General features: G+C 40.3%; 3 protein-coding genes across 3 annotated transcripts in view; 1 reads left to right on the top strand and 2 right to left on the bottom strand.

Moving 5' to 3' along the window:
- Positions 1-1,098: 1,098 nt before the first annotated feature.
- Positions 1,099-3,482, top strand: LOC306700782 (prolactin-releasing peptide receptor; the record flags this gene model as incomplete). Its single annotated transcript, XM_079165894.1, has 3 exons — positions 1,099-1,561; positions 2,183-2,580; positions 3,255-3,482. The coding sequence occupies 3 exons, from the start codon at positions 1,099-1,101 to the stop codon at positions 3,480-3,482; spliced, it is 1,089 nt and encodes a 362-aa protein (XP_079022020.1).
- Positions 3,483-7,690: 4,208 nt separating this feature from the next.
- Positions 7,691-11,848, bottom strand: gpr184 (G protein-coupled receptor 184). Its single transcript, XM_079165828.1, has 2 exons — positions 11,672-11,848; positions 7,691-9,230 (listed from the first exon to the last, which is right to left on the bottom strand). Exon 2 carries the CDS (start codon positions 9,198-9,200, stop codon positions 8,163-8,165), a length of 1,038 nt encoding a protein of 345 aa, XP_079021954.1. The 5' UTR covers positions 9,201-9,230; positions 11,672-11,848; the 3' UTR covers positions 7,691-8,162.
- A 4,566-nt stretch (positions 11,849-16,414) lies between these two features.
- prkd2 (protein kinase D2) overlaps positions 16,415-24,738 on the bottom strand; it is a 33,326-nt gene continuing 25,002 nt past the window's right edge. The window contains exons 7-19 of the mRNA XM_079166875.1: positions 24,692-24,709; positions 24,358-24,517; positions 24,163-24,274; positions 23,292-23,369; positions 22,889-23,207; positions 22,384-22,436; positions 22,217-22,289; positions 21,778-21,884; positions 20,312-20,473; positions 20,018-20,116; positions 19,573-19,840; positions 18,821-18,906; positions 16,415-18,193 (exon numbers count right to left, since the gene is read on the bottom strand). Coding sequence (XP_079023001.1) covers positions 17,969-18,193; positions 18,821-18,906; positions 19,573-19,840; positions 20,018-20,116; positions 20,312-20,473; positions 21,778-21,884; positions 22,217-22,289; positions 22,384-22,436; positions 22,889-23,207; positions 23,292-23,369; positions 24,163-24,274; positions 24,358-24,517; positions 24,692-24,709 — 1,760 coding nt within the window. The 3' untranslated portion in view covers positions 16,415-17,968. The remainder of the gene's footprint in view (positions 18,194-18,820; positions 18,907-19,572; positions 19,841-20,017; positions 20,117-20,311; positions 20,474-21,777; positions 21,885-22,216; positions 22,290-22,383; positions 22,437-22,888; positions 23,208-23,291; positions 23,370-24,162; positions 24,275-24,357; positions 24,518-24,691; positions 24,710-24,738) is intronic.

The raw sequence follows: 24,738 nt of genomic DNA, 5'->3' as shown, positions 1-24,738 counted from the left end.
TTGTTGTTGTTGTTGTTGTTTATATTTCAAGTCCTGTCTGGCATGACTGGTGCCGTGGAAGACTTTGCACTCAGTGTCCTCAGTAAATGATGTGGGTGGAACTGGCTATGTTGCTTTCAGTCCGTTAATAGGTCGATAAGTGATGCCCATTCTGGGTCAGGCGTCTCTTATGAAGGAATGAAAGATCAAGTGGAGCATGTGGTATTCTGTTTTTTACATGTCAAAATACACTACACTGAATCACAACACACTTTCCTGATCATTTCCAGAAATTTGAATGGGTTTTCTAAGTGATGCTTCACTTAGTGGTAACCCATTTCACAGAAAATAAGGAGCAGTTTAAGGGAAAATGTAACTTTACAAACATCTGAAGCATAATATACCTCCGTACTGTCCAACAACACTCTCATAACTCGAAAGGTTTACTGCAAAACAGCATTGCATTGAGGAGCTTAGGAGCTTAGGAAAGTCACTTTTTAATCAATACAACTTGCACTATCTTATCAATATTTACTTTCAACTGCATTGCCCACACAGACCTTTTAAGAGCAAAAACAAATACAACAAATCCTTTAAGGGAGAGCAAATCTATTGGCCTTCAGAATGAATTCTATATATGGGAAACGCTGATCTGACAAAGGTCAGGATGTATTTTTTCAAAAGCCAGAGAAGTTGACATTCAACAACAAATTCAAAGACATCAGAAAAAAACCGTATGAAATGCAGGCAGAAATGTACTCAGAGCATGGAGCAGTTGTTCTCAGTATCAACTGCCAAAGTTAAAGGCCACAGAATGGAGGAGAACAGCTACACAAAGCCTCCAAGCCAATTGCATGAGAATGTGGTTTGAAGGCGTTGGATAGAAATGACAATATATATATAACTTCAAACTTCAAAACATTTCTCATGAGAAGGTGTAAGCAATGGTCTGGAACATAAGGAGAAATGTGTAATTTATCACTGTAAACCGTTACAAATTGAAGTGTCACTGACATTACTGAAAGACAGCCACACCTTGATTGGTTGATTACTTCCTATAGTACTTACTGATGTATTGTTGATCATGCTCTCCCTTATTTTCAGGTTGCCTCCAAAGACATGGATACCTTCATGGATGGGGATTTGAGTGTGACCGCTAACGCCAGCATTCAAACAGGACGAGAAAGACTAGAAGGCAGCAAAAGCCAAGGACTCAACCACAGTGACCCCCTGGACATGTTCATAGGCATAGAGCTTCTTCTACGTTTCAAACCTCTCTTCCTGCCTCTGTACTCCCTCGTAGTGGCCGTGGCTGGTGTTGGAAACTCCTTCCTATTGGCTTGCATCTTGTCTGACAAGAAACTCCATAATGCCACCAACTTTTTCATTAGTAACTTAGCAGCTGGAGACCTGTTGATGTGTTTGAGTTGTGTTCCACTGACTGTGTCTTATGCCTTTGACAGCCATGGCTGGGCTTTTGGGAGACTCCTCTGCCACCTGGTCCCCTTGCTGCAATGTGCCACAGTGTTCGTGTCTGTGCTTTCACTCACTGCCATTGCTGTGGATCGCTATGTTGTTGTAGGTAAGGGATATACAATTATTTCTATACTCTATAGAGTATAGAAATAAAACTAATAATTTTGAGTTCTGTGAACTTATTCCAATGGTTTGAAAACTTGAAATTCTAAGTCATAATAACTGAATATAATTGAGTTTCCTTAACAGAAAACTGTAAGTCATATTAACTGCAAATATTTGAGTTGAACTAAATGAGCACTTTAATTTAACTGTTATCAAAAGGTACAAGTAGAAGTCATCCAACCTTTTAAGTTCTGGGAAATTTTGACTTTTAAGTTAATCAACTCAAAAGAATTGAGGCAATCGATTGCCTCAATTATTTTGAGTTCCGGTAACTTATTCGGGTTTACAGTGTAGATCTGAAAATGTCTTTCTTTGGAACCATAAAGCATTTCATACAAAAACCATAGACAGCAATGCATGTTGATTACTCAACCTCAGATGGGCTGAAATGAACACAAGGCATTTTTACCAGGATTATTTTTCGACAAAAAACGTATGCCATAGGAATAATTTGAAGATGCTACAACACTTAAAACAAATGAACATTTTGGCTTAAATGTGTGAAACAATATCTTGCTTTGGTTCTTATATCGATGCTATTTCTTTTCTCTTTCTGTCCCAGCTCACCCGGTACGGAGGAGGATCTCTGTATGGGGCTGTGGTGCAGTGACTCTGGGTGTCTGGGTCTTATCTCTGGCCCTGGCTGCACCTCAGTCTCTTTACACACGCTATATGGACCTGCGACCCAATGGCATCGACCTCGTAGTGTGTGAGGAATTCTGGCCACATAGTGGCAACCTGCGGCTGCTCTACTCCTGCTTCACCCTCATTGCCTCCTATATGATCCCGCTGCTGTCGGTCAGCGTATCCTACTGTGCAATCACTGTCAGCCTAAAACGCTATTCAGTACCTGGGGAGGCATCCCACAGCCAGCAGCGCTGGAGCCAAAGGAGGAAGAAGACCTTTACTCTCCTGGTGGCCTCAGTGCTGGCTTTCGCCCTGTGCTGGCTGCCCCTGCAGGTGAGTCTTAGATCCTCAGGAAGATTTTCATTTGGGAGTTAAGCCTCGCATGGAGTTTACGTTTTCATTCTGGTATCTGCTAGCAAATCCTAAACTCAACAGCAGATAAAGAGAGTGAAGCTTTAATTGTCCAGAAGATGATACAATGTTCTACATCATTAACCACAGAACCTCATCATCAGGTACATGCTGTTCACAAAACCAGCATTACATCCACAATGAGCCATGCAAAAGTCAAACAGATTAGGATTTCATCATCATATTAATGGAGGAATTTTAAATTGCAGTCGGACCTGGGGCTCCCTTTCACAAAGCGCTTTGCTGACCTGCAAATCACAAATGGTGGCAGCTTCACATTCCACAGGGTACTGCAGGGATTAGTTTAAATTGCCAAAATGAGAAAGAGGAAATTATCTAGTTACAGTATAAATTGCAGCTTGCATGTTGCAAATTTGTTGAAATTGCCGCATGTCTATCAGGTTTTAAAGCCTAACAAGGAGTCATTTAGTATTAGCATTCAACCTAAGTGTAATTACATACTTAGTCAGGTGTTTTCAAAAGTGACTTCAAGTTCAATGTATTTTAAGAATTAGTCATTTAAATACTCTCTTCTGATTCGATGCAAATAAATACAGCCAGGGCTGTAACACAAGTTTTCCCATGCCACTGTGTAGGTGCTGAACCTGTTGCTGGACCTGGACCCGGACTTTCACATCATAGGGAAGCGCTACATAAACGTCTTACAAGTCTGCTGTCATTTAGTGGCTATGAGCTCTGCATGTTACAACCCTTTCATCTACGCCTCACTGCACAGCAAGGTGCGCATGCACCTGAAAGGCTACCTCTGTCCTTGCCGCAATCGTCAGAGGGGGATGGTGGAGAGGGCGACGTCCCGGAGCTGATCTCAGAACGTGGTAGCTATGATGCAACTGCTTTAGCAGCTCCTGACAACAGAGCCCTGTCCTTAACCACAAGCTAACACCTGCACCGGTAACACTGATGTTAATGTCTGACGTGTCCAGGAGAAAATAAGGCAACTGCTTCAATTTCATTTAAACCAGATTTCTCCATGCTTTACCAGAATTGTGTGACTTGAAGGCATTTGGGCTGCTGTTGTATAGTGTAACCGAAGGCAGTGCTTAATAAGGCCACTTATTACAAAGAGTAAAAGAAGCAGATCCAGACCAGACTGTATAGTTAGTACGATGATGAAGAAGATTAAGCCATCCACTGGGATCCCTGTGTTCTTTTTGGACGGCAGAGCTGCTGGCATAGACACGAAGCAGATCGTGCAACTTTAAAAAGGACAGCAGGGGCATGAACACATGGGGTTCTTGAGACAAGGGCAGGGGTGGCTATACTGTTTGCAGGGCCTGGTTATACTTACAACAGTAAACACTTGACTTCAGGGAGCTGAACTCACTGCACTTTTCTCACCAAACATGAATTACAGACCAAGAAGAGGACATATGTGATTGTTTTATTTTGTCCCTGGTACTGAATGTCTATGCTTCAATATCAGTTATGTATCTCTTGTATTGCATCATTATATTAGATTTTTCATTTTAAAATACGCATTACTTGATATTTTTGGTGTCATTATCTAGTAGTTGTTCTTTATGGTTTGGCTCCAATGTCTAACTTTCTGTGTCACCTGTGCACAAGTATAGATAGGTTTGTGTTTGTGTTTTGCATATGTAGTGTGCAGAGTTTGGGAGTTTAAATCTGCAGCTTGTATTTCACCATTAGACCTCTGTTTCAAAAATGTTATCAATACCAAATTGATAAATGTATTACGTGATGAACAAACTCCCAGTGCATTGGCACTGTCTGGAAAAAAAGACAATGATCAACTTAATATTTAGAGCATTAACAATAAAGTCACCCATCAAGTATGATTCATGCTTTCTTTCTTTGTCAATGTCTATCAAGTCAATTTTTGAACATGCCTCATGTAAAAAAAGACCCACCAAAGAACTGGCTAGTATGATGTAAATTCTATTTAAGTGCTATTAATTTGGTTCACTTAGTTATTCAGAGTTCTACAGCTTCCATTATTTCTGCTGCTTATGATAAATAAATTATGCATTTTTCTACTGGTACCTGGAAGGGTTGCAACAATGCATTACACACAATAAAAGTATAATAGTGCACAGCAGATTGTCCATCAACAAACCCAACCAGCCCACTCAAAAATGCCAAAACACCATTTGGCAGCCAATTGGCAGCCACTGAGATACTCAGTGTAGCTGAGTGTACCGGCTCCCCAGCTAATGCTGCTGATGCCAACTGTTATCTTTTAACAATCAGATTTCTTTGCTGTGTGTTGCTTGGTTGCCTTGTTTTTTCTCTGAGAGAACCATAACACTGTATTTAGCTCTGCTTTGAAAGGGTCTGTAAGAGGACACAAACACAATTTGTTTGAAGGACAAATTCACCATCGTCCAAAGCCATAATGCCACTCACAATGTCAATTCACAGTGAAAAGTAACTTAGTTTGACATCTTTGGTATTTGTGAATGACATTAAATATTAATCACTAAGCTATTAAAGCTAAAGTTCAGAAGGTAAAAGCCTTTTTAAACCACTCAAAAACTCATCAGGACTTTGTGTATGTAGATTTGATTGGTGTCTGTTCAATATACAGTATATGATTTTAATATTTTAAGAGGTTTCTCATCTCAGTTATTTCTCACAGGGAGGTTAAAAGGATTATTTTCCACCACAGCTGTAAAGTGACTTTTTTCGACATGCTATACTATGACTTTTTGGACTTTTTCGACATATGCTGTGACTTTTTTATGAATTATTCGCCATGCTAAACTATGACTCTTTTATGACTTTTTTGACAAGCTAAACTATGACTTTTTATGTCTTATTCGAGAAGTTATACTGTGACGTTTTTATGACTTTTTTACCACGCTATACTATGACTTTTTTTATATGCTATAGCATGACTTTTTTCGACATACTATGATTTTTTTCCTGACTTTTTCAACGTGCTAAACTATGCCTTTATTCGACATGCTATAATATAATTTTTTTTTTACTTTTTTCAACGGACACTATAACTTTTTTTTTTTTTTTTAAATCTCTTTACTGATTTTGCAAATACTTTAGACAGAAAGGGAGAACAGGACTACCCCCCAAAAGTTGGGATATAAAGGATATTACATTCAGTTGCGTGTCGCTTGGCGGTAGTGCAACTGTGACAAACTGCCACTTAATACAGAAATTACAAATACAACAAACAAACAAACACATCACTCTGAGGAGCTATGATATAAAGATTGATTCAACCAGAGACAAAAGATCCCCAAAACAACAACCACAATAACAACAACAACAAAAATACTAAACTGACATTTTTGACATACTATACTATGACATTTTGGGGATATATTACACCACAATCTTTTTTTTGACATGCCATGCTGTGACGTTTTTTTTGACGCACTATATTATGAATTTTTAGGTTTTAAATTAGGTTTTAAATTCAAATGTTCTATTACATGTTCTACTTTGACGTTTTTTTCTACATGCTATTTTCTGAAGATTTTTTTTTTATTTTGACTAAATATATTCCACCAATAATACAGTTGCTAATAATGTATATACAGTAAAAATGCTAATGTTTTTCTAACAAAATATGAAATCTAATGACAAACCATTTTGGGTTTGTGGTTCAGAAATGCATTAGGACTTGGACAAATTGAGGCTAATCATTAAAGATACACTTAACAACACAACGAGCAGCTGGCTACAGTCTTGGTTAGCTCATTAAAAGCTGAGTCTACGGTAGTCCATTGCTAAATACTTTCCAAGGCCCCTAATTTGTCTTTATCCCATCAGTTCCTGCCAAAGATGTAAATCTTCAAAAGTCACAAAAATGTATTCATTTTAAAAAAAGTTATGTCCTACAACATGTGGCACTGTAGTTTCTCGTAAACATTACTCAAACAGGAGATCTTGCAAAAATCGGGTTTGTTGTTGGACTATTTTCAGCCAAGGACAACACCTACTCAACTCTTGAGAGTATTTCTGTCAGCAGGCTGATTTATGTGCAGTGCCCATGTTCTCTATACTGAGGGAACATGTTACTCAGTGCTTGTGGTTCATTGATGATGTTTTTATTAATAGTTTTTGGACAACAATGCTGGTCTATGGCACAGAGGGATACATTATATCAGGCTTTGATTTCAGTACTGTAGATAGAATCAATTAATTGGCTTTGAACTTTTAATAGATTTGTTGAAAATAAGAAAAATGGAAAATATCACCAGCCTTATCCTTCAACTATTTAACACCGAGCAACAATCTTGTATGCGACCCTGCCTACTTAAAAAAAATCATGTTTTGAGAGATAGTTATGCCACCATTACATTTTTGCCAACACAATAAGGAAACATTTTAATGAAATGTTATTCACTCACATATTTCATGTACATTTCAAACATATTGTTTTCCTACAATACCCGGTCACCATAGACTGGAAAAAAACAGGCAGCAGTTACATTTCCACAGAAGCGTATACTGTATTTTGATAAAACATTTTAGCAGTAGAGGAGTGTAATTTTCAAGAGATAGCTGTATACTGTGTATCCTATCTCCGTATACAGACAGAAAAAAGGCTTTTAACAACAGAGAACATGATACAAACCTCATGTACCTCTGGGATCACACTGGTTGTTTGTCAAGTGCCAAGTTGACGATGTTTTATGTTTTTATGAACAATGATGCACTATAATGAGCAAAATATAAAACAAAGCCATAACGGCACCATCTTTCTTCTTTTCTTCACCCGTCTTCTTTATCTTTTCAGACATTGTAGGCAAACATAAGACCCTCATACACACACACAAGAATCTCCGGATCACTTCCTTCGCCCACCAGCTGTGCATGATTTACTTTTAACTTTATGATCAACCTTAATGGCGTTAAGTGCTTGCGTGTGCTTATCATTTCCTATGGCCCTTCTTCCAGGTGGAAAAGTATACAATGCCAACTACAGATTGATCGTCACACATTTTCTTTAGAAGTCAATTAGCCCAAGCACCTGTTTAAACCATTGGTTTATTTGATTTTACAGTCAACATTTTTCACTGATGGTTAGACATTAAAGGCAGACGCTCATGCTAATAAATGTATTTTTTGCATGCTTTAACTACAATCACAATCACAACATCCTTGTATAGATTGGAAGGAAAACACAAGTGCACTTCAGCTCTAGCAGTGTTGCCACAAAGCAGAAAGGGCTGCCACTGAAGGACTCTTAGGAGAACAGAACCTGGGAATACAATCCAATTACAGAGGTCTGAGATGCGTGTTGTTCAACCGCCAATGCTTTACTGTGCAGGATATGATTAAAGGCAGAAAAAACAAAGCAGAAATGTGGTTCTTTAAAAGGGTGTCTGATTGTCTGCACGAAGGGTTGATTATGGGACGTAAATATCCCTGCTCCTTACTCACTAACTTTGAAAATGAGGCCATAAGTTTACATGCAAATACACACACACACACACACACACACACGTATGAATACAAATGCACAGGTGCACTCATCCACCCGCATAGCTTACGTTTCATATTAAGTTGGTATTAGCCGTTCCTCTGTCATATTTAGTTAAAGCACAGTCTGTCTGTGTCCTTTTTTGTCTTCTCCAGCACAGTTTCACCTCCTCCTGGACTCCGTTACTGACCAACACATACAGCACAGGGTCCACCACGCAGTTCAGACTGGACAGTGCCAGAGTACATGAAAATGAGAAGTGCATTTTATCTTCAAACTGGCAGTAACTTCCTAGAGGTTCTACATTATTACTAGAGTAGAAGACTAGTGAGCGTGTGAGCAGGAGAATGTGATATGGAGCAAAGCAAATTGAGAAGATCCCAATCACCCCAAAAGACAGCAGGCGGACCTTTCTCTTTGCCTGGACGCTCAGGCCGGGACTCTGGCCCACAGTGGCTAGCACCCTCCAGTAGCTGACCGCCAGCACCAGCAGCGGTAGCAGGAAGCCGATGCCCACTCTGACCAGGTTGAACAAGGCCACGGGCTTCTCCATGGGGTAAGTCTCATAGCAGCGGTCGTTGGGGTCATGGGCATCAGTGAGATTGTCATTGACCAGTACCATGATGTGCATCGCTATCACAACAACATAAATAGTGGCACACTGTGCCCAGGCGTAGCGGGATGTTCTGTGGGTCTTGGAGCGGAGCGGGTAGGTGACCACCAGGCAGCGGTCCACGGAGATGCAGCAGAGCAGGTAGATGCTGATGTACATGTTGGAGTAGTAGAAGAAGCCAGCTACACTGCAGGAAATAACGCCTAGTTTCCAGTGGTGGTCCTGCCGGTAATAATTGATCCAAAGGGGCATAGTGAAGAGGAAAAGCATGTCGGAGATGGACAGGTTGAGCAGGAAGATTCCCAGAACATTTTGCCGCTGCACTTGTCGGCAAATGGGGCCCAGGGTCAGCACGTTGAAGATCAAACCAAAAATAAAAGCCAGGATGTAAACAGACATCAGCAAGTCACTGATGGCACTCTCCCCAATTTTAACACACACAGTTGAGTTTGTGTTTGCCACTGTTGGTGTGACTGTGACGTTCATTGTTGCTGTCATTTCCTTTCACTTCCCTGGTCAGAAATTCACCTGTAAAAAAAAAAAAAAAGTTTTACGTTAAAGGTTTCTCAGTTTGACACAGGCAACATAAGCTAACTCCTATGATACCATATAAGTCACTGCGTGGACATTTTCTATCCCCCATCCTATTTCGTGGTTCAACGAGCACAAGAGATGAAATGATTTGGTTGTCCACGTGATGTTTCTGAATTTGAGGTGGTTTAGCTCTACAGTATATGGTGCTTGGGTAACCCCCAAGGAAGATACAGGCTTAGTCATGCACCCATAACGACAACAGTTGGAGCCCACAGTACAAATAGAAACTTAAATTGTCAAAATTCCCCCCTTATTGCTTCAACTGCTCAGTATGGAGCAAACACGTCATGCATTTCTTTTCCAAATGTCCTGTTTTTTCTTTTTTCTTTTTACAGAAACTGAGAACATTGAGGAACTAATCTTTTCTAACATATGAATTAGATGTTGAAACCTCTGCTCCACGCTGTTTACATCCTTTTATGTTAATGCTGCTTTATATACGGTCTATAAATTGTTTCACTTATTGCCCTGCATGGTCTAAATCTACGTGACAGGCAGGGGCAGCACAGACTGAACTCACTAAGTGAGCATTTGCATTTTACTGCAATCAGTGCTTATTAATACAACTTCAGCTCTGTGGAGGAAAAAACCCTCAGTCATTGCTAATTTAAATATATCCTTACAGAGACTGACTTATGTTCCTGTTTCATGTTTCATGTAACAGTCATCAGTAGAACTGGGTAGCTCAACCCTTTTCCAGTACAAGAGGCATTTCAATGTTTACTCTGGCATGAATAATAATAATTTCCTTCCTTGATTAACACTGGGTGTACGATCAGTCCCTGTACATTGCAGAGCTGTGGGTGAGATTCGCGGCACACACATCCAAGATATGAGTCTGTGTTGCTTCCTTTTTTAAAATGTGGCTGGTGCTGAAATGGCACCGAAAGGCCCAAAACAACAATGAGTAATAACAGAGTCACCAGTCTCTCCTTTCAGTAGAGCCCTTGAATCATTTCTTACAAAGACAACATGTGGTTGCTATTTGCTATGTAAAAGAGCACTGAATCGCTTTCATGAAGATTTTATATGTAGATTATATTCCGTAAATTTCCTGCCTCTCTCTGAGATTTCAGCATTAGGAAATGAAACCTGTGTTCTGTATCTTTGTGCCTTTTTGTTTGAATCACAGTGGCATTCTCTGATATTTGTTTCTTCTCTACCTTCTTTTCCATCGCTTAGGCTTGGCCCTGGTGTGTTCAGGAAGCAGCTAATGCCATTAACATCTGGGCAGAGATAGGCTGACCCATCCAAACTCAATAATGGAGAAGCCATTTAGAGTCAGCCCATCTTTAGCGAGCGATAATGTGTGGTTGCGCGCGTGTGTGAAGCTTTCTATGTGAGTATGTATGTGCATGTGCGCTGCGTGTGGAAATGGGTTTTGATTAATGGATTATTCATAACATTTAACAAAAAGTGGGGGCTGACTCGGAAAGTTTTGCTCATAAATCTGATGAAAACGTCAGAGTGTTGTTTAGTCATCAGTCTGGGTGCACAAATATTCCACTCTTACTAACAATGGTCCGTGAAGTGTGTGCCATTCAAATTCTTTCCTCTCTGAGTTTTACTATCAATACGGGTTTTTTTCTTTTCCATTTACCCAACATGATTTTATCTTTTGGTGTGGTTTTTACATGGTTTTTATATTGTGTCGGTTTTATTTTATGACATAATCCTAATGTAAGCCTACTTTACACAGCTGGTCCAAGCTTCTGTCCATTCTTTCATCCATCTGAGCCAACTATGTGTTTGTTAATATTATAAACTGAACTAAGCTTGGTTGTTATTACACAGCCTTGTTACCAGGGAGGCTTTAAAAGAGCAAAACTTCAGCCTCTTCTCTCATGAGGGGGAATAATGCTGCATACCAAATCTCCTTTTCCAAGCAAAATAGAACAATATGATGTACTTTATGTTTTATAGCTTTCCTCCCAAATACCACAGCTGCGTATCAAAGGTATCACGTCCACCTGTGCAGTATATTTCTGTTATTTTCCACTATTTCTTCTTGTCAAGCAGTTCTCTACTTCACTCTCTAGTCCGGTGAGATGACCGCCGCGGGAGAGCCACAGAAAACATTCAACCCTGCAGAGAATAAACATTTCTAGCCTAATTATTTCTGCCACGCTGACTCACATAGCCTCGAGCACACCATCCTTCCCCTGAAAACAGTCCACCGGGACAAGAATAAAAACTAGCAAAGAAAGTGAGTTTTCAAACTAATTTAATACCTTAAACACCCTACTTGCAAAACATAAAAAATATCTCAAATTTTTTTACATTTTTTCTGTTACTGATTTTAGTAACAGTCTAGTACACTTTCCAGACATTTCACATCTGCAATCAACTGTAAGAACTGTAATCAATGACCTCACCTGTTATTTTTGCTCAGACGTGTGTCTCGATGGCAAAAGAGAAGCTGTCCAGTGGGTGACAAAATGTGCGACACATTCCAGAACTGCTTCTAGTTTGGCGGAGTTCAGTCCAGGAGGGTTAGAGGACGATCTTCAGAGAAGACTCTTCAGAGCTGCTGACATGCAGCCAAGCCACTGTAGTCCCACATGGTGCTCTGGAAAGGTTACTAAAATAGATTATTACCAGCATATATAATAGCTACAGCTGTTTGTTGTTTTGCTCTGGTTAAGATGACTTGCCTTTGACAGCCAAAGTAGAAATGTCAGCAAGGCTGGGGAAGGGATGAGACAAGGTACAAAAAGGGGAAGACACATGTATGAGGTGGGCGGTTTGGTTCTGTACACGTGTATATAGAGGAAGCACGCTTCAGGGGTGGGGGGAAGCCCCAGACTGTGATGGACCAGACATACCCCTGAGAGACAAAGCGAAAAGAGTCTTCTATTACTGTGCATTAGCAATGTATTTAAGGGAAGTCGAAACTCTGTAGGCAGACAGCCAGATTCCATGTTACATACCGAAACCTCACTGCTTTGACCTTTAACTTTCACATAGATGGGAGTTGTTTCATAGTGTAACCAGTGTAAATATGAATCAAAATAAGGATATTTTCACTGTACTTTGGAACCGTGTTAATACCCTTTGGCGCAGAGTTAGACTGATCACCTTTATTATTACTTAATGTGAGAAAAATGAAGTACTTTAACCGTTTTACTGCTCAACACATAAAAGCTTGAAGTCAGGAAGTGAGCCGAGTCTGATTTACGTCTTGTGAGCTCTGCACCTGGCAGTGGTATGAAGAGTGTGGTTATCAGATACAGTTACCACAACCCTGTGTCAGTGCAATAGCCAAGGCTCTTTTTATGTTTGTGAAAAGAATACGTGAGGGAAGCCTGCAGCCTCTCTGTTAATGTGCAGAGTAAATATTTACACCAGCTGTGAATGTAGAGTATTTTCCTATAAGCAAGAATGCATAAGGTTCGCTACAGAAACATATGACAGAGGGAAAGGTTAGAAAGAGAAAATATTCTAAAAGGGTTTTTTCTAACCTCAACACCCCTGATACATCTCTGGGGTTTTTTTCTGCGTTCATAGAGGCCAAGTCAGTGTTTCAGTGTCTAAAAATAATCATTTTTATCAGTTGCCAGACACAAAGCTACAGATGTTTATGTTATATGAAATGCAGTAAATCAACTCCTACTTTCTCTGAAACGGTATGACACAAAAAGTGGATTTTCCCAGGAACACACTAACAGGTGTGCACACAATCCTGTAACAACCTGTGTGAACTATATGAAACTAAATCTAAGTTTCACTTTGTCCTACGATTTTTCAGTATTTTTCCAAAGGCAATTTAATAACATTAACTTTAAAGGATAGGGCCACATTACTAAGTCTATGTCAAAACATCACTGACAGGGCATATGTACGCAGTGAAAGACTTATCCGTTGCTGTAATCACAGCCTATACTGCCAGTGAAGAGGTCCCGGCTTAAAGTCTCTAATGGAACAAAATTACGACTAAATATATAGTCCTCTTGGCAGTTACAGCCTTTTTAAAATGAATTCCCCAATACTTTGCTTCACTAGACAGTGTTTCCCAGCTGAGCTGTGGCAGAGGATTATAAAAGAAGGAAAATTTGGACTGAAAAGACTATCATTTTCAAAGATAACTTGTTTTGTATGACTCAGACAGCTGAAGGATTTAAACTTCAGCTTGAACATGGGGGAATAATTTGGCACGGTGGTGTAGTGGCTAGCACTGTCACCTCACAGCAAGAGGGGCCAGAGTTCGATCCCCGATCCCCGATCCCCGATCCGGGTGGTCCTTCTATGTGGAGTTTGCACGTTCTCCCCATAGCAGCGTGGGTTCCCTCCGGCTGCCTCCCACAGTCCAAATACTTGCAGCTTATGCTATTTGGAGACTCAAAATAGCCCGTAGGTGTGAATTTGAGCGCGAATGTTTGTTTGTCTGCCTCTGCGATAAACTGGCGACCGGTGTACCCAATGTCAAGTGAACCTATATTCTTTCAATTTAGAGAGCTTACTGTTTTTTTACGTTGCATAGCTTTGATCAACTTGAAGGACGGTCTGCTGCACTGCACATGACTCTCTAAACAATTTAGTTCAGGAAGCAGGAGCTTGTTAGGATGATGGATATACTGTGCAGTACAGACATTACAGTGTTTGCAATAAACTCTGTGCTGCATATCTGTAATCTAAAGTGCTCCCGCTATATGCAACATATTATGCTTGTTATGATGTGCATAATAATATATTATATTAACAACCTCTTGATTAACCATTCTGTGCTACAACAGTATATCACAAATCACAATAAAACATTGCATTGCAAATTAAGTCATTTTGTATGCTTGCTTATTTAATACTAAACTTGCACAAATGTGCTAAAACTACATTGTTTTTGAAGGTAACAGCATTTTATAGCAAGACTGTAGTCATATCCCAGTAGGTCAGTAACCTCATTATGCTGCGTCTTCCTCTTTAAAGGAAAGCTTTGACATGAGGTGGAACTGTTGTGATAGGTCTATGTTTAAGAGTTGTGCAGTGTGCAGACATTTTTAACATGGTGGACCTTGTGGGAGGTAACTTTTTTATCTTCTCTTTTTGTCTTTATTGCGCAAAACATTTATTAGTAATAATAGTGGTGGTATTAATAATCGATTGATTTTAAAGTACCTGCTTGGTCTATTTCTGTATTTTTGTAAATTTGTAGGGTAAAGAATATTTGTATAAAAACAATAAAAGTGTCTTTTTATCCTAAACTTCTTAATCTAAAGTTTAGTTTTTGTAAAGAGAGACTGGTGTGCCGTGAGATGAGTTTTGGTGTGCCTTTGGGTTTTGCATCTGTCTGACAAATAGAATTTTCTGTAATTTTGCAAATTGTTTTAGACTGTTGATTTATTCTCTTTCAAAATGCATTATGCCTGACTGCAAGGGCAAGCTCAGCAGCTGGCCCATAGCCGTCTAATGTACTTGATGGCCAAACTGCAGGTCAATGGTTCTGCTTTCATAATGGCTGATGAGAAAATTGCAATCGTGATCATGTTACGCACTCACAGAAAAACATTTGCAGAGCTAACAAGGTTTTTTTTTCAGTAAATTACTGACAGTGTTTGATGGTTATCTTAGGAAGCAGAATTACTGAGCTTGGCTGACTTAATAATGGAAACAAATAAAAAAAAATATTGTCAACAAAAACCAACAAATGAATTGATTCCGCACTAACAAGTATACAGCCGGGAATAGTTTATTTATGATTATTTATATTATTATGCCATAAAATTCCGTTTCCAAGCCCATCAATGAGTGCCAGGTGAGATGTTCCTTCATTAAACTGAACATGGCCTCCATAGATTATTTTGAGTCAATGCACCAACACAAACCTTTCTGCTCACTAAAGTAAAGTACTCACTAAAGCACCAAATGTGCTGCCGACAATAGTCCCCAAATAATGTGCTCTTTATTGCTTTCTGAGTAACATGCCGACATCTGGTGCCATTGCCAGCAGTGCGTGCCCACCAATGAGTGTAGAAAGCCTTGTGTGCTTGTGTTACACTTGCAATAGGTAGTCCAGCATGACTACCATGTGACTAATGTGATTTTACAGAGGGACACTGCGGCAAACAGAGCTTCAGAGTCGAGGTAGACGGGTATCAGGTCTGTGAAGTATTTCATCATTTTGAAACCCGACTTTTTTTAATCATTCAAATTTAGCTCGGGTTTGAAAACACCACAATGTTTTGTGCTGTGATGAACTCAGGTTACTTATTTTTGCTTTACCCGCTCATCAGTATGTGACTCAATGGGCTGAGGGCAAGGATAGGGAAGGATAGTATCCTATAGTATTAGAGACAAACATGTTGTTTATTACAGTCTTTCACTGGGGTTTGTTGAGAATAACAGTGACATTGAATATCACCAGTCATATTCTTTAACGTTAGGTTAGTTTTAACTGTATGTCTCAGTTGAACTAACCGAATTCTAGAGCTCTGAATCAACATCCACACCTCAGATGTGTTCAACAATTCAAACAGGATGAATGACTAAACAAAGTGGCAATTCAGTCTCATTTTCAAGCTCAGGTTGAACAGAAGTGTTCTAATTTGTGAAATGGAACACTTTCTCATCCGAGTAGTCATTCTATATGTTTCCATATGTCAAGGTTTGGATCTCTTTTGCTCACTAAATGGAAGGTCTCCACTGCCACTTGCCTGTGGAGGTGTAGCTGACGGGATAGTGATGAACCTGCCCCACACTTAGAAAAACAAAAGGAGACAGAGCATTTCATTTTGTGTTGTTGGCAATGATGATTGGTGTAGTGTAGGAGGAAATAAGGGTGTGTTTTCACCCGAGTAGCTGGCTGAAGTGCGCTCATCGCATAATGGAGACCAATTCACTCCCTTTGCCTCTGTAGCCACAGGGCCCTTGAGTGCCACTCAGTCTGTGAGGTGTAATATGCGAAAATAAAAGAAATCAATTCTTTGTCCTCTGACGGATATGAGTGAAGTTTTGGGTCTACTCAAATGCAAACATAAATCCACCACATCTAAAGTCCATGTTGCATGCATTCTTGAACATTTGCATTGGCCCCAATGTATGTACATTTAAACAGCAATTACAATTGACATATCTGTTATAATTTGCTCTTCTTCAGTAAGGGACACAATAACAGTCTGTCAGACTAGCATTGTATTTTATTTCTGCACGATAAGAGGTCCTAAACCTTACCGACAGTAATGTTCCTTCCTTCTGAAACATGTTACTATTGAATCATAATCACATATCCATGAGTGATCAGTTTTGTGTGTTTTCTCTTTTTATAGATGACAGTTATGAACGGATGAATACATGAAACATCCAAGACAAAAAAAGAATATTGTTCAAGGTTTGTATTATCCGTTACCAAGGCTAGTATGATCTTTCAAACATGGTATACAGTCTACGCACATTTGACAACGACACAAACTTCAGGTTACACATGGGTATAACATCATCATAGCTACAGTATGTTTTCTATTGTATCTAGATAATTCTACTACTTCACAGAGACATGCAACATATTGACACGACAGGTAGTCAATAATCAAACTAAATACACTCTCCAAAATGTACTTCAGTAATCCAAGCTGTCTGTTTATGCACTTATATCATAGGGAGGGGTCTGCTCTTAACAACAGTAAACAAGTAGCTGTGTTGTTTAAGCATCCATTTACCTGCTCAGGTGTAAAAAAAAAAAAATCTTTTCATTGGCAGTATTTGAATCTTATGTACACGCAACTGTGAGGACATTTTATTCTTCACCATTTAAATACACAACCGATTGGTGAGTGGGCAACTCAGGTAATGGACAGCTCAATGCCGAGTTCATTTACAACCGCAATGACATGTTCAATCACATGTTTTTTTTTCCTAAGAGCCTATTGTGGCTCAAAGCTCGTGGTAATTACCGCAGGATTTGCTGTCACCAGATCAATACCTCCAGTTTTCACTACAGGACATTCAATTATGGGGATGCATTTGTGAATGCAAATGGGTTTGACTTCATGCCTGCACATTAGTAATTACCAGCACAGAGGAAGTCTTTTGCCACCGGAAAAAGATTGAGCCGGTGTTTACTGAAGACATAAAAGAGACTGTCATTCCAGTCAGTCCAATTAAATGACACCAAAACCAAATGGTACTTCTCTTTTAATGGGAGGCAGTTTCATTTTTATTTATTATTTGTTTAGAAAAACACCTCAATACAAAACACACCTACACTACTTCTTTATCAAATGTGGAGAGAAGTGGCCATTTCCTGCTTCATTTAGTGATAAGCATCGTGCGGTTGGAGGAAAAGAACATGCTGCTCTTTATTGGTGTGAGATATTCTAATTTGAAGTTTGATGTAAAGACTGCCCAGGTCAACCGCACAGAGGATGTGAAATAGAGTCGAGCCGTCTTCACCATGAAAATTGTCCAACAATTCAAAAGATGAAAGACGACCAATAACAGCAGAGGCAAGGAAAGGAAGCTATTGCCAGAAGAGACACATTGGATTTCTTGCTGTGAAATTGAGTGCTGCCAAACGGATGTTGTGCTGTGAAAGTCTTAACAGCTGGACCCTATTCTCATTAAAACCATACAACTTGTCTCTGTTAGGCTCTAGATCGACCATCCCAATCCTCCCTCCCTCTCCCTACTTCCTTCCTAAATAAGCTTGAGTCCTCTGTCTCTCTGTCTCTCTCTGTCTCTCGTCAGAGGATGCTGACTCTTTCAGTGAGGCCTTGCATATCTGCATCCTCCCCGCCCTCCTCATCATCAGAGGCGGGGGCAGGAGGAGGAGGCACAAGGTAAGCAGGGTAAGGCAGCGTGTGTTCACGGGCAAACATTTGCCAGCGGCTGTCGTCACTCTCATGGGTGATGTAACGCCCGCCGAGTTTAGTCTCCAGCTCCCGCAGATCCAACCACGTCTGATAGTCCTGAGACATGAGAAACGGGAATAAACACGGGTGAAATTTCAGTTTCAGGAACTCTAAAATTAGATTCAAGTTTAATGGGCTTTTATCTGTTTATAGCACATCATCCGGTAATCACTTAAGACCGTGCATGTGTGTATGCATCTGTATGTGTGCGAGTAAGAACTTGAATGACCCTCACTTTTCACACTTTCATCTGACTTAGGGCAGCACTGACACTAAAGCTTTATTAATGCATGGACGTTCTTGCACCAAAACAACAACAACAACAACAGTGGACTGGTTCAAACCGACAGAGAAATATGACCTGTAGGCATTAAAGACCTGAGCTTAATGGTCAATAAAGTTCTCAAGTATCAGCCTTGAGCTTCTGTCTCACCACTTGGCTGTAAGTGTAGGCTCCTGGTGTTTATATTTTCCATTTCTGTAATGGCCACAAATTATATTAAGGGGTTTGCAGAAGTAAAAAAAAAGGTGCAGGTTATTGGCGGTCACAATATCTGGAAAAAGTGCTCCTTGCTATACTTTGAATTGGGGAACAATGGTTGCAGTGAGTGTTATAAAAAGTGTCAGAGAGAGGAAACCATTGTGTATGTTTGTGTGTGCATTCGAGTAGTTTCTATATGCTACCTGTAAGTATACGTGGCTGAGACTCTTGTCCACGCTGTAGCGTTTCCTCATCTTAACTTGCAGCAGGTTGTTGATCAAGTCGGTTGCTGGAAACATAAAAGTATACGGATCGGTCTATAAAGTTAAATTGAATAGTTACAGAAAAAAAGACAATGTCTTCGTATTGCAACTTCATCTGAACAATTTTATCTCTTCATGTAGTTTTGGTAGAAATAAAATGCAATGAACAGGAAATAGATGACTGTGTCATCATGATGAAGAGAAAAACCTAGTTTCTGCAGTAAGAGGCTCAACATACATCAGGGCTCTATTACAAAATCTATTGTGAAATATAAACATTTGAATTTGTAAAGGTTTGTCCTGCTTTGACAGTTCATGTTAACCTTCCTCATACACACAGAGAGAGATATTGCTTCAACATGTAATCATTTTCGGAGGATGTAGTTTGTGGTGCTGTTGAACTGTGTTAATTCTATAGCGGTGAGATGTTTCCGTTATTCAGCCTACCCTCATTGATATAAATAGGGTGGACAAAATAAAACAAACACCTCTCAGTGTAACTCAATAACAGCACCATAAACTACATCCTCCAAAATGATCATACAGTTCAATCAACATCTTTCTAAATCAGCTTTCAACAGAAACCTTTACGAAGAAGGATTTATTGCAGGACTGTTGTATTAGACTGAATTAGTTTTAGCAGAGTGTACCTAATAAAGTGGCAACTAAGTGTAAATCTCCTCATTGTTTACCATCACTGGAGATCTGTTTCCAGGGGTTGGGAGGGTACATGAAGGCTGCATTGTGGATCTGGTCATTGATTTCTTCATCCTCATTAAAGGGGAATGTCCCACTCAGGCTGACATACATAATGACGCCGACCGACCACATGTCCAGCGAGCGGTTGTAGCCCTGGTTCAGCAGAACCTCCGGAGCCAGGTAGGCCGGAGTGCCGACCACAGAGCGTCGGAAAGACTTTTCGCCGATGATACGAGCGAAACCAAAGTCGCACAACTTCACCTGGGTAGAATGAAAAAGTGAGAGGAGTTGTGAAAGAAGAGAGAGGCATTTTGAGAACAGTGTATAGATGTGAGGAAACGCGTCTGAGCGACCACAATACAAGTGCTGTGAATTACTCATTACAGAGTGCAAAATCCAAAATGAGAATGTGTGTGTACAGCGTGTGTTTGTGTATACCTGGGGGAAGGGATCAGCAGAGGCAAGCAGCACATTCTCAGGTTTCAGATCACAGTGAACGATGTTCTTAAAGTGTAGATGTCTCAGAGCCGCAAGAATCTGCGCACACACACACACACACACACACGACCGCACAAACAGGATATGAATTAGTTTGACGTTAACTACAACGCCAATACAAAAACAACTTTCAAAATGACGTAAATCATATAGCAACAGCAACACTTTCCATGTCATAGCAGACGTTTATTGATGCACACAACAAATCCCTTCGTTGCCAGGGCGCATACACACCTGTGTGATGAGGAACTTAGTGAGCCTCTCGGGCAGTCTGCCTTTCTCACTGGAGAGGATCATCTCCAGCATGTCACCGTGCAGCTTCTCCATCACCACAAACACTTTCTCTGGGGTCTCAAACATACACTCCAGGTTCACAATGCCCAGGTGACGTAAACTCTGAGAGAGGGACCAGAAAGGATGAGGGGGGATACAGGATTATATGGAAATGTGCAGATTTGGTTGAAAAATTAATGAGCAGAGTAAACGGCGTGATAGACAGGAAGTGCATGGCAGTTTGTCGTGAGCAGGAGAAGAAACAGAGACAGAGACAAACAGAGACGGCTAAAGATAGTAAACCACGTAAAAAGGATTTGAAACACAGCAGGGAGAACAGGAATAGATTTTTACATAGATATGCTCCAAAGATGCCAGATGTTCTACAGAAGGCATATTTACATTTAACAAATGTATTTCACTTGAAAGCTGGTGAAGGTGGCAGAGTCTTTTTAGTCTGACAGACCCAAGTGAGTAACTGCCTTTTAGAGACAGCAAACAGACCACATCCTGTCTGTCTCCTGTCTCCATCTGCTGGTGACCAATGGACTGCACATTTAAATACAGACAAACCTGGCTGTTCCACAGAGTGACATTTAAATGCATTTATGTTTCTGAATGATTACACAAACAATAAGTCCAAACAAAACGTACATTAGAAAACAATTCAACATTTGTTCCATTAATTCACTCCTTTAACTGAAACATATATTTTTACATTAATCTCAACCTTTTTCTCAAACTTGGCTTTCAGTAACTTCGATACTTTTTCTTTTCTATTTTTATCTTTATAAATCTTTTGTAAATCTATAAGTTGTAGAGCCTTTAACTCAACAAACAGCCTTTTTGTTTGTTCTTGACGGTAGTTTTGTCTATATTTTTGCAGGCGTTTGATGGATGAATAATTGATTTGAATATCTCTACGGTAAGAAAAGACAAGCAAAGAGTATAAAGTGAGCAATGAAGTATGATTTTCAGTACTGCAATTGATTGAGGAATTGTGTTCTCAAAAGGCAACTGAATTATCACTTCATTTCAAGTAGAACATCGAATGCAAATATCATACACAAAATAAGTATTACAAATGACTGTGGACAAGCTCAAATCATTTCTCATAATCATTTTATATTATGATGATTCATCACTGGGAACATAAGCTGCAACTTTAGAAGGCAGCTATCAGATAACTCTGACCTTTGCAATCTGACCTTTTTGATCTTTATAGATGTTCAATCAGGCTATTGTTAAGCCGATCGTCTCAGTGCTTTGATACTATTGTCCTGTTAAAAAACCCATAAGTACTATTGAGTGTGGGGGTTTTCCTTTCCTTTTAAAAATGGCAAAGCACCCGGCTGTTACTGTGTCAGCATTAGTATATATGTATTATACCCATGCACAGCTTCAGTGAAGCGTATGTGTGTGTTTACCTGCAGTATGGCCACCTCATTCCTCAGCTGGCTCTCCTGCTTGGTGGGAAAGCGAAGCTTGTCAATGACTTTGACAGCTACATCTCTGCCCGACTTCCTTTGCTTTCCTGATGCAGAAATGGGAGTAAAAAATAAAAAATATGGTTGTGAACTCAACATCACATAGATGTGAACATATATTGTGGCCCTGTCATCCAGAGTTTGCAATGTACATAAACAAACACTTCATTGATTTAACATTGTCGAACTCAGAGTGTGTGAAATTGGACTTTCCTTTTTACAGACCCATACTCCTTTATGCATCAGTATAGTATATGGTTGAGGGATTTGTGATGTATTGTCTTGTATCCCGTTTCTTAACTTTAGACACAATTGTTTCCTATACAGCACTTTAACCTATTAAATTAGACCTTCAGTCAGTGGACATAGATCTACATACCTCCATACACTACTCCAAATTGCCCCGATCCCAGCACTTCATCAGCAAAAATCTGGTACACTGTACCAATATCCTGCAGGAAAGCAAAACATTTTCACACATTCATCATCATGTATAATTCATTTAAAGATTGAATGAAATTGCTAAAAATGTTCTAAAAGTCATACCACATTTTCTTGAATTTGACTGTTGGACACAGATATGCTGATAGAAGCTTGTCCTGAAAATACAGAACCAGAAACAGTGAAAAGGTTACACAGTCAGGTACTAATACCTCACATGTATTTTATGGTATTTTCTCCCGCACTAAAAAAAAAAAGGAGAACTTGGCTAAACCTCAGCTCCACATACTTAACTTGTGAGAGAACAATTTAGCTTACTGGAAACGTATGAACTTTATTTGACCAATGCGTTTTGGCACCGGGCCTTCATCAAGGTGTGTTTGATTAAGAGTTTGATAAAGAGCAGACTCTTCCAGTTAGTCAACTAGAGTTGGCAAGTTGTTTTTTCACATTTGGTCCACTGTTTCTTGAGCACCAAGTTGGCTCGTGACACGGCAACAGCAAACAATTTCTTGGACACACATGCCCATCCATAAATCTCAAGCTGAAATGTGCCAATTAGTAAATATAATAAACCAAAAACGCACTACCTGCATTTGGCTCAACTTACTGTGAGTTGTGTTTCCCTCAGCTGGTGGTGCATCCTGAAAGATGACTGGCATGAGAGCCTGGCGGATGACGCTCTCCCACGCCTTGGCCACCTCGCGCCCGATGCCGCTGTTAGGTGCTACTTGGCTGGGGGAGGGAGGGGTCGGAGGGAGAGCCTGGGGGTTGCTGGGGGACAGAGTGGGGAGGCTGTTGGGGTCCTCCCCTACAAAGTAGCACAGAGTGCCTGTGATAAGCTCGAAGCAGTGAGGATTTGTTCCCGTGGGGACGAGAGTGAAGTTGCCAGCAGGACGCACCTCCAGGATCTCGGACAGAGGGATCTCCTGCAAGAAGGACGACCAGTGAGGTTGCACACTTGGAATAAATAACTTGAGATTATAGCTTTTCATGGAATGCACTATATTTACCTTGTAGTATTTGTTGGTTGTGTTGTTCTGGAAAAGGATGATGCACTTGCTGTCCAGACGCCAATAGTGCCTCTTTCTCTGTTGGGGGTCGGAGTAGGGTGGGATGAGGTGGGGGCAACGGAGGTAAGAAAGGACATTGAGGGATGGGATGGAGAAAGTTCAGGTATCAATACGAATGCATTTCAAGTTTGGCCCTGACGTCAGAGGAAGAGAAGAGTGGCCAGATGTGAACAAGGACGAGCAGGAGCACAAGCTGGTAGATGAGAAGGTGGAAACAAAGAGAAAGGAGACAAAAAGGAGAGAAAGAAAAGGAAGTAAGAACAAGACTAGAGAGGCAGCAAGGTTTCCTTGAGGTCAAATAGAGAGTACATTAGGTAAAAGAAAAGGCAGAAAACTTTTAAAGCTTTTTAGGATTAATTCACCACACATCTGCTGAGTGCTGTTATGTTTTCAGGGCGACTCATCATCATGAATCAATTTTTTCTTACACACACACACACACACACACACACACACACACACACACACACACACACACACACACACACACACACACACACACACACACACACACACACACAAGAAAAAGGAAGTAATAGAGTGCAGAAAGCCGAATGATCAAGGATCTAAACTGTTGAGCGAGGAGCTGGTGAATAGAGAAAATTGACTGATGACAAGAAGGTCCTTTAAGCCTGAGTGAGTGGAAAGTAAACAAAACAAACTTTCTGCAGTAAATCATAGAAAAGGAAGTGCATCTAGAATAGATTGACTTAAATCTGTATGTTCAGCCCTCTACAATAATGACAAGAGGTACTATTCCGGTGAACTGCTTTATAGGCGATAGCATGGGAGTTATGGGTAATGTTTTTACCAGTGTGTCCTTATTGCTGTAGTGAACCATCCATCCTTCCTTGATAGCCGTACTGGATCGACGGGTTGTCTGCCTCACCGACTGCACCACCCTCATTAACGGGATGTAAACACTAGAAGGAGGAGGACAGAACACGGAAGGTAAAATGCATGTTTTAGTCTCTGTGTGCACCGTTAACTTTGGTTTTCCTCATACCTCTGGTCTCCGCTGGCTCCGTCCTGGTTGTTGTCAGGAGAAAAGGACCCAGGGATGCTGCAGGCCTCGTCTGAGTCATCTATTGAAGACTTGTCCGAGGCGTCGTACTCACTACTGTAGTCCATGGGCACCTCAGGGTCAGCACTGGGACTCAACAAGTCTGAGGCGAAGGAAGAGGAGAGAAGGGGTTGAGGGTAACTTGATTTAAAGTAACTATGAGTTTAAAATGCTGTGAATAAATACTACTACTTGCTACCACTATGACTGCAACTACGACCTCTGTAAGAAGACTACAGCTGTACATGCATCAATACGGAGTACCGGTGATACTTACCGCAGTTACTTCTGTTTTCTGAGAAGATAAAAACATTAGTGCCCGTG

Source organism: Pholis gunnellus (assembly GCF_910591455.1).
Source record: "Pholis gunnellus genome assembly, chromosome: 9".
Classification (NCBI taxonomy): Eukaryota; Metazoa; Chordata; class Actinopteri; order Perciformes; family Pholidae; genus Pholis; species Pholis gunnellus.
This window is presented reverse-complemented; position numbering and strand designations above follow the sequence as displayed.